Source organism: Theobroma umbraticum, unplaced genomic scaffold, assembly GCF_002168275.2.
Source record: "Theobroma umbraticum cultivar Fairchild unplaced genomic scaffold, ASM216827v3 scaffold_130.0, whole genome shotgun sequence".
NCBI classification, from domain to species: domain Eukaryota; kingdom Viridiplantae; phylum Streptophyta; class Magnoliopsida; order Malvales; family Malvaceae; genus Theobroma; species Theobroma umbraticum.
Window position 1 is genome coordinate 1,799,927 of NW_018397264.1, and position 9,063 is coordinate 1,808,989.

Here is a 9,063-nt window from a genome sequence, read left to right on the forward strand (position 1 = left end):
AAAAAATAAGCTTGATTTAAGATAATAACAATTCAAAATTTGGGGTACTTAATTTTGGTTTCTCTATTTAAGAAAGAAACGGCGCGTTGTACTGTACATGTACGTGACCTCGGTTAACAGCCTGCTTTGTTTCTTCCTCCATTTCGACTGACTCTTGATGGCTATACGCCTATCGGTTGCTGGTTACCCTACTGCGACAGACTGAAAAGCGGTACGGTACGTCTTCGCTCGCCCTTCTTCTAACTGTAGCAAAGTATTTGCCTCGATCAAATTTTTCGTCGTTTTCTTTTGATTCTGCATTTGTTTTTGCCGTAGCGTAGATTTTCTTTCTCATTTTCTTTGATTCTTTATACCTTTCGATGATCTGAAAGAATTGTGCCTCGTCCATATCCATTTTGATTCTGAGCCACTGATCCTAAATCCGAACCCAAAATGGCTTCTCCAGCTGCACTCCAAAGATCTCCGACCTCCACTTCCTCCTCCCCACTCCACCGTCTCTCCACTTTCAAAACCTTCTTCTAAACACCGCCGCATCTCCTCCTCCACCATCTTCTCTTCTAGACTCGTTTGCCAAAGACCCAATCTTTCCCCTTCCTCTCCCTTCCTTTTCTTCCACTCCTTTTCCTCCGCGCCCTTTCGTCCGGATCCCCTGCTTCCACTGCCGAGCACCTCCTCCAAGCCATCCGCCAACTCGATTCCCAACTTCGTTCCCACGTCCTCTCCAACCACCCTCTCCTCCTCACTCAGTTATCTTCTCTCAACAACGCTGAGCTTTCTCTCTCCACTCTCAGATCCTCCATCTCCTCTCTCCAGTCTTCCCTTCGTCGCGTCCGATCTGAGCTCTCTGAGCCCATAATTCAATTCTCTCCAAAACTGTCCAGCTTCTCGAATACATCGGACTTCTGGCTTTCTCTCCCCACTCCATCCGTGCTATCCGCCTGTCAAAAAAGCTACGGCCTAATGGCTTCCTGTGAAGCCGAGCCTGATAAGTTGGATCTTGCTAAGGCTGCTCAGTTGCATAATGATATCTTTACCTTGTTGCGGGAATATGATCTTGGTGGAATTGATTATGGTGGATGAGGAACTTAATGCGTTAGAGAGATAGGGAACAGGTTACGAAGCGAACTATGAAAGTTTTGGAAGGAATGGAAGGGTTGAATCAGGCTGAAGTGGGAACTGGGTTGCAAGTGTTTTACAATCTTGGCGAGTTGAGAGGGACGGTGGAGCAGTTGGTGAATAAGTACAAGGGAATGGGTGTGAAGAGTGTGAGTGTGGCCTTGGATATGAAGGCGATTTCTGTTGGTGCTGGAGGTGGGGGATTTGGTCCTGGAGGCATTAGGGGGACTGGCACACCCCAGATGGGGGTAGTGGGAAGGCGAGGGAGGCATTGTGGCAGAGGATGGGGAGTTGTATGGATCAGTTGCATTCTATTGTGGTTGCAATTTGGCACTTGCAGAGGGTTTTGTCGAAGAAGAGAGACCCTTTTACACATGTCTTGCTGCTTGATGAAGTAATTAAGGTAACACCATTTCTTGTTATTTGTGTTTTTCCTTTTGTCTTGGTAATACCTATTCATAATTGAGTTGACATATCATGAAATTGCTGGTTCCCTGCTTGACTATTATTGATGCTGCTTTATACAGGAGGGTGATCCCATGCTAACAGATCGAGTATGGGAAGCACTTGTTAAGGCTTTTGCTATGCAAATGAAGTCTGCTTTTACTGCATCAAGTTTTGTCAAAGAGATATTCACAAATGGGTACCCAAAGCTCTTCTCTATGATGGAAAACCTTCTAGAAAGAATTTCACATGACACTGATGTCAGGGGTCTCCAGCAGTCACTTCAGAGGGAAAGATCAAATGGTTGCAGCTATTGAAACATTTCAGACGTCTTTCTTAGCTAGCTGCTTAAGCCGCCTGTCAGATCTTTGGAATTCTGTTTTTCAGTCTCCAGCCGTAGTGTTCCCTCCAAAGAACAGATCTCAAGAATTCTGTCACGCATTCAGGAAGAGATTGAAGCTGTTCAGTTGGATGCACGATTGACTCTTCTTGTGCTGCGTGAAATTGGCAAGGTTTTGCTTCTGATTGCAGAACGGGCTGAATATCAGGTATCTTTTTTTTTTTTTTTTCTCCTGTGTGCAAATATAAGTTCTCTTCTTACTAAATAGAACGTGTGTTGTGTGAGAAATTTTTCATTAATATAAACTTGAATGTATTCAGTGTCGCTTCTGGTGTGTTTGAGAGTATAATCTCATATGATTTTTGCAAAAAATATATCTCATTACTTGTGCTATTGAAGTAAGATCTGGTATCTTGTTAATCTGGAATTGTTGCCACTAAAAAGGTGAATGTCAGGATGGTCTTAACTAACAGATGGATGCTTTGAAGTAATGCACACAGCAAATGGAACCTTGCTGTTTGATTTTGGATCAGGGTAGGGAGACCGAGGAGGGGAATAATGTTACTGCATTGTTGCCATATTTGAATCTGCTTTGGATTGTTTATATGGGTTTATGACTGAGAATTTGTTGTTAGTAGCCGCTCATTCCTACGGTGTCATCGTTAGCATTTTGGTATAGTTGGAAAATTGTGTGATGTGTGATCATATTGCATGTTTTGTAGAATATCATAAACCAATTCATGATGTAACCAAATTTGATGATGTTTGAATCTGTATAATCACAGAAATGCATTTAACTACAGTGACAATGCTATTCATAGTATTGTTTCTAAAATCAAAAGTTTGAGAAATATATGTTGTGTACAATATGTTTATGTCACTATTGTTTGTGCAATTCTAAAATTATTCATCTATTGGAGCTAACTGGTTAAAATAGTATCTCATGTTTTTGGTGGCTTGCAAATATAATGTATTGTTTTTTGCTTTACTTTGTTTAGGCACTTATCCTAGCTCCAAGCGAATTAATGCAGAATAAGCTTTGGGCATTTACTAACCCTGCATTTAATCAATCATGGACATGGTCTGATTGTTAGTCATAGCTTTAAATTTAATCTTCTTGTTCATTTTGTGAAAGATTCCTTTTCTTTCTCAAAACTGTGGGAACTCTTGCCAAATTTTTTAGGAGTAGATAAAATTGTGAAAACACGTCATATCTTGAGTACATAACTCACACATGCCTATAATATATCTGCATGACGCCTGATCATGATAAATGTGCCAACTTTGTTATGCTGGCAGATATCCACTGGTCCTGAAGCACGCCAAGTGTCTGGTCCTGCTACTCCAGCTCAGGTCAAGAATTTTGCATTATGTCAGCATCTGCAAGAAATTCATACACGCATATCTTCTATGATCACTGGGCTTCCAACTATCGCTGCAGATGTATTGTCACCTTCACTTGGTGCAATATATGGTGTTGCTTGCGATTCTGTAACATCATTGTTCCAAGCAATGATCGATCGTCTCGAGTCATGTATCTTGCAAATTCATGACCAAAACTTTTCTGTGCTTGGCATGGATGCTGCTATGGACAACAATGCTTCGCCATACATGGAGGAGTTGCAGAAGTGCATTCTTCACTTTCGTAATGAGTTCCTATCTAGATTGTTGCCATCTTCAGCTAATGCTGCAACTGCAGGAATGGAAACCATATGCACTAGGCTTGTTAGGAGCATGGCTTCACGAGTATTGATCCTATTTATCAGGCATGCTTCTCTTGTTAGACCTCTTTCAGAATCAGGCAAGCTGAGAATGGCTAGAGACATGGCTGAGCTGGAATTAGCTGTGGGCCAAAATTTGTTCCCAGTAGAACAACTTGGTGCTCCATATCGAGCTCTTCGAGCATTCCGACCACTTATCTTCTTGGAAACATCTCAACTAGGAGCATCTCCTCTTCTTCAAGATTTACCTCCAAGTGTCATACTACACCATCTTTATTCCCGAGGCCCTGAAGAATTGCAATCACCACTCCAGAGGAACAAGCTCACACATATGCAATATTCATTGTGGCTGGATTCTCAAGGGGAAGATCAGATTTGGAAAGGAATCAAGGCGACTCTGGATGACTATGCTGCAAAGGTTAGGGTGAGAGGAGACAAGGAGTTCAGTCCTGTATATCCCCTTATGCTTCGATTAGGTTCATCTTTGACTGAAAGTGCGCCTGCATCTCAAAAATCATGACCAGTAGGCAGCTATGCTTTGTGTAAATTAGCAATAGAAAAACAAACCAAACAGCACTTGCTTTATATTTGCCTTTTAGAAAAATGTTGCACAGGGAACATATGTGGAAAAGCTTCATAGTTTTTGCCAGATCTACATCAATAGTTTAGGTGAGCCTGATTTGTCAACATAACTGAATTTCTTCTTTGGATATGCTTTCTCCTTTTGTAATGAACTGACATTTTGTTATCTTCTATGGTCTTTAGGTTCTTTTCTCCTTAAAATAATGGGGGTCAATGGTTAAATTGAGCTTTGGCAGATTACAGCGCCAACTTCAGTCACATGCCCTCTCAACATAGGGTTACGGTCTCTGAATTTTTGTATTCACAGGTTTTTCTGCTCGTTGTGTCCATTAGTTGTTATGTAAAATCAATTCATACATCATATGACACAGTTCTGTTTTCCATTTTTTCTCATTTCATTTATGAAAAACATATTGTTAAACTTAGGATGATGTACTGAAATCAGATGGTGCATCATCTAGGGAAATGGAAAATCTCGGTTACTTGTTTCAGCGTTCCATTTCTGAGAAATTGATCACATCAGTTGCAAAATGATGCTTGTGAATGTAAGATTTTTATTGTAAATGTAAGATGCTCAATAAGCAATAAGCATACATGGGGGATGGAAGAATTACATTTTGTTCTTGCCAGCATAAAGAGCTATTTCTGGCAGGTTATGTGGTTGTAGAAGAAATGGTTCCGGCAGAGTATACATTATTGTGTTGAAAGTTCTCCCACTATCACACCCTCACCTTAAGTCAAAAAGCATGTGTTTGTGTTCCCTTGTATTCTTGCTTGTAATAGAAGTAAAGCACTATTGCTACCAAAAAAAATACCACAATTAAAAATTACTAATAATTTAAAATCCTTTAACGAAATTAATTTAAAATATATATACTTACATGTATTTTCAATTTAAAATTTAGTCAGTAATATTTTTGACAACATTATTTGTCATATAACAGCATCATTTTTCAAAATGATATATTTACATGTCAGGTAACCCACACTTTAAAAATTTTTAAAGATAAAACTTTATTTGATTTAAGATACAAAAATATCAAAATTTGATCAAAAATAATGAAAGTTGAATTTTTTTTATATATAAATTAGCAATTTTTTAAATATTATAACTTATATATTAAAAGAATTTTCTTTGCGGTGACATAATTTTTTTTTTTTACACTCAGGAAAGCGTTCCGATACGTGGGTTGCAACGTGTCAGACATCAGAATATGAGGAATAAACTACACATATTTTCCTCCCTATCACGCTCACCGTCTCTTTCCAACCTTCCTTCATCGAAGTTCAAATTAAAACTAATAAACTGAACAACCCTCCTTCTTACAGCAACACCAGAGACCAGACACATGCAGAATTTGCTTTGATTTAGTAAGAGAAACTTTTGAATTTTTATTTTTTGGGTTTGGGGTGTGGGTTTAGATGGAAAGAGAGGTGGGTTTGGATCGGTTAGGAGATTTAGCTCTCCACATAATTTTATCGAAATTAGGTCCAGAAGACACTGTCAGGGTTTCATGTGTCAGCAGAAGGCTTAGGCTTTCCACTTCTGAGGATTCTCTTTGGGCCCTATTTTGTTTCCAAGATCTTCATCTTTCAACTCCTCAAGATCATCAAGGAAACCCTGCTTCCTCTTTCAAGGTAATTGGAATTTACATAGCAATATTTAAAACCCATTTACTTTTGTCTATTCATTCCCTGGGTTTTTCTTTTTAAGTTATTCTTGATTTTTTTCCCCATTGTATCATTTGTGCATGAATGTTTGAATATGTGATTGGACTTCTCGCTGAATTGGGAGAAAACATAAATTTTAGATTGCCTATGTACATTTTCCTAGATAGGCCCAATGAAATTTTGCCAATAAAAATCAGTTTCCTTGGATCGGAGATTTAAATGTGAAATTTTTAGAGTAAAAACTAAAATTATATTGGGATGGAAACGCCAAACCTTTGAATAAGGTTGAATACATTGTATATATGAATTTATTATTCAAAAGCCTCTTAAGAACTGTTTAATTTCTTTAAGACTAGAAAGAATCTGGATGATTGAATTCCTTATGGTAATGCTATTGTCTTTGTCTTTTTTCTTTTTATTCTCAGGCAGCTTATCAGTTATGGCGTGAGGCTTTTGCTATGTACCCATGGCCACTTGTTAAACGAATTAAAAGATGTTGGGACAAGCTTAAAAAATGGTTGAGCAATAATTTTCCAGAGGCTGAGGCTACACTTAGAAGGGGTGCATTTGAATCTGACATTCAAAAATTAGAAACTCTTTTGAAAGTTAAATTGCCCCTTCCCACTAGGCTCCTCTATCGTTTTCATGATGGTCAAGAACTGACAGACGAAGGCCACTCAACTACATGGCTTGGTAGCTCATTGGGAATTATAGGTGGCTACTCTTTCTATAACCATTTGGTTAATGTCTACATGTTACCCATAAGTCAGGTAATAGTGGAAACAAGAAAGGTCATACGTCACCTAGGTTTTTCTAGCAGATCTAAGTACATTGTTGTGGCTGCTTCTTCTGCTTATAGTGAGAAGTTGTTTTTCTTGAACTGTATGAATGGCCAACTTTATGTTGGGACCGGGGGCCTTCCTACAAATGGGGAAATGATTCAATGTGTCCCAAATGCACTGATTCGTTCTGTGCATGATTTGCAAGGTGATCAGCAGCAAGATGCCATGCTGCTGTGGTTAGAGGAACATGGCCGCCGCTTAGAAAATGGCATTATCAAAGTTCGTGAAGAAGGAAATGTTAGAAGTATAAGTCTATTTCCAGAGGTTGCCCCCCTATGTTCCACTGCTGTAACAAATGGTGTGCAGGTAATTGTTTCAGAGTAATTGCACAGTTTACCTCTTCTGGTACTTTGTTCTTTTGAATTCTTTTACATCAATTTATTTAAAAATTAGAGTGTGTTGGCTAGGTAAGTTCAATGTCACCTAGTCGTGGGTGACAAAGCAAAATGTTTTCTGGTTCTTTTATTTTGCTATCGATTTTGGAAACAACAAAGTAATTTCACCTTTTAGGGCTCAGCAGAGGGTCCTACCTCCTTTGGGGTTGTTTCAAGATGTATCTTCAAGTCAACCTATATAAAGGCACATTGTCCTATTCTAAACTGTGTTCACTTTGGTTGCTTAAAGCTGAATGAGAAATTTACCATTTCCTGCTTGACAGATTGCAAAGAAACCTAATGTCTGAGAAGAATTAGTGAAGGTTGAAAACTTGTATCATTCTCAAATATTAATCACTGTTGCATTCTGATGAAGAATTGTTTTTCTTTCCTGTCACCATTCTATCTGATATCATGGTTTTAATTCTCATTCCCTCTAGTTGTAGCCCTTTCCCTCCTTTTCATGAGTTCATCTTTTAAGTTGTATCAAAGGACTCTAGAACTTTTGCTTTACATAGCTTAAAAGAATTAGGAATGACTGAGCAGAAAAGAAAAAAAAGAAAAAAGAATTAGGAATGAATATGTTCATTTGGATATGTTGTGTGAATTTTAATTTTTCTTTTCAACTAACCTTGTTATATTGTTGCTATAACATGCATTCTTTTCATGTCTTGGTTATTTGTTTTACAATTTTTTTAAGTATATAAAAGTAGTTGTAGGATTTTGAAAATTAACATATGTTTGCTTTTTGTTATTCTATAGGCTGTATGATTTTAAAACTACAAGGTCTTTTTGTCCTTCTATGGGAGCCTTTTCTTTGTGTCCTTGTTATAAATGTGTTTTTACCCCTATGTGTAACAGTATTGCAATCAGTCTCTTCATTATTATTTTGATAGCACTAACAAAGAATATTTTCTGCTTCAGGTTCGTGCTTCTGCTGTGTTTGTTCCAGAATTGGCTAACCCAGAAGATAGAGCTGAGAAGTACTTGTTTGCTTATTCAATCCGCATGTCCCTCTTGCCTGAAGGGTGCATCATTGATGGAATGACCTTCAGCTCCTGCCAACTGAATTGGAGGCACTGGATCATTCAGGCTAATGAAGCTATCGTATCTGATGTTAATGGAGAGGCTGTGATAGGACAGGTAATGACGTACCAGTTCCTCCTCTAGATACTATTACTGACGAATTAATTCAGTTGTGAAGAATGGCAACTGAAACATTTATTGGGGTCTTCTTCAAATCCCATGGGAAAAATATAGTGGAGGGGATTAGCTGTGACTTATCATTTGTCATGCTTATGCATCATTTTGATTTCTTTATTCTGTGACTGAGGCATTACATTGTATTCCGGTAAAATGTCAAAGGGTTTAGAATGTACTTTTTGTTTTTAAGGATTTTGATTATTTTTGTTGGCAACCTATTATACAAGGACCGCCCAATTTGGTACTTGATAATTATTCAGTCTCTAAATCTGTATTTGGGAAAGTTTGCTGGAACATGAGAGTAAACGAAATGGGCTCCTGGGAACAAAATATTTTGGTTTCTCATGATTATTCATATCACAGAAATTCTATATAAGTTTGAAGGGGAACTGAACACCTTGAAAGAGTGGGGAAAAAATGTAGTTTTTCCCCTTCTTTTCTGTTCCTTTTACTCAATTTTCCTAATGCAAAAAGAGCCTTATCTGAAAATGAGCTATTGAAATGATTCAGCTTTACTGGGTTTCTCATTAGTGAGCTGCATGAATGATACCAGTAATTTGGTAACCATCATTACATGAAAGGAACAAATCTCCTTTTTGGTTGTAAATGTAATAATGCTGAAGAAATTCAATGTCTGGGGCTAATCGTATTCTATTGATAATTACTAGACCTCTGTAGTTTTATTGTACATATGTTGTTGATATGAGTAATTGCCTCTGACATATGGAACAAATCTCTCTCACTCTCTCTCTCTCTTTTTTTTTTTTTTT

The 9,063-nt window shown here is 37.9% G+C and overlaps 2 protein-coding genes across 2 annotated transcripts in view; both read left to right on the top strand.

Moving 5' to 3' along the window:
• The first annotated feature begins 432 nt into the window (after positions 1-432).
• On the top strand, positions 433-4,694 carry LOC110421886 (Golgi transport complex protein-like protein). The gene is given in 12 exon segments (XM_021435600.2): positions 433-511; positions 514-625; positions 627-847; positions 850-955; positions 957-1,123; positions 1,126-1,356; positions 1,359-1,519; positions 1,644-1,843; positions 1,845-1,942; positions 1,945-2,108; positions 3,200-4,290; positions 4,387-4,694. Coding segments are annotated over 11 exon segments (2,481 nt in total). The 3' UTR covers positions 4,142-4,290; positions 4,387-4,694.
• A 708-nt stretch (positions 4,695-5,402) lies between these two features.
• Positions 5,403-9,063, top strand: part of SKIP16 (SKP1/ASK-interacting protein 16) — a 6,961-nt gene continuing 3,300 nt past the window's right edge. The window contains exons 1-3 of the mRNA XM_021435382.2: positions 5,403-5,841; positions 6,300-7,022; positions 8,015-8,247. Of these exons, the coding sequence (XP_021291057.2) occupies positions 5,626-5,841; positions 6,300-7,022; positions 8,015-8,247 (1,172 nt within the window). The 5' untranslated portion in view covers positions 5,403-5,625. The remainder of the gene's footprint in view (positions 5,842-6,299; positions 7,023-8,014; positions 8,248-9,063) is intronic.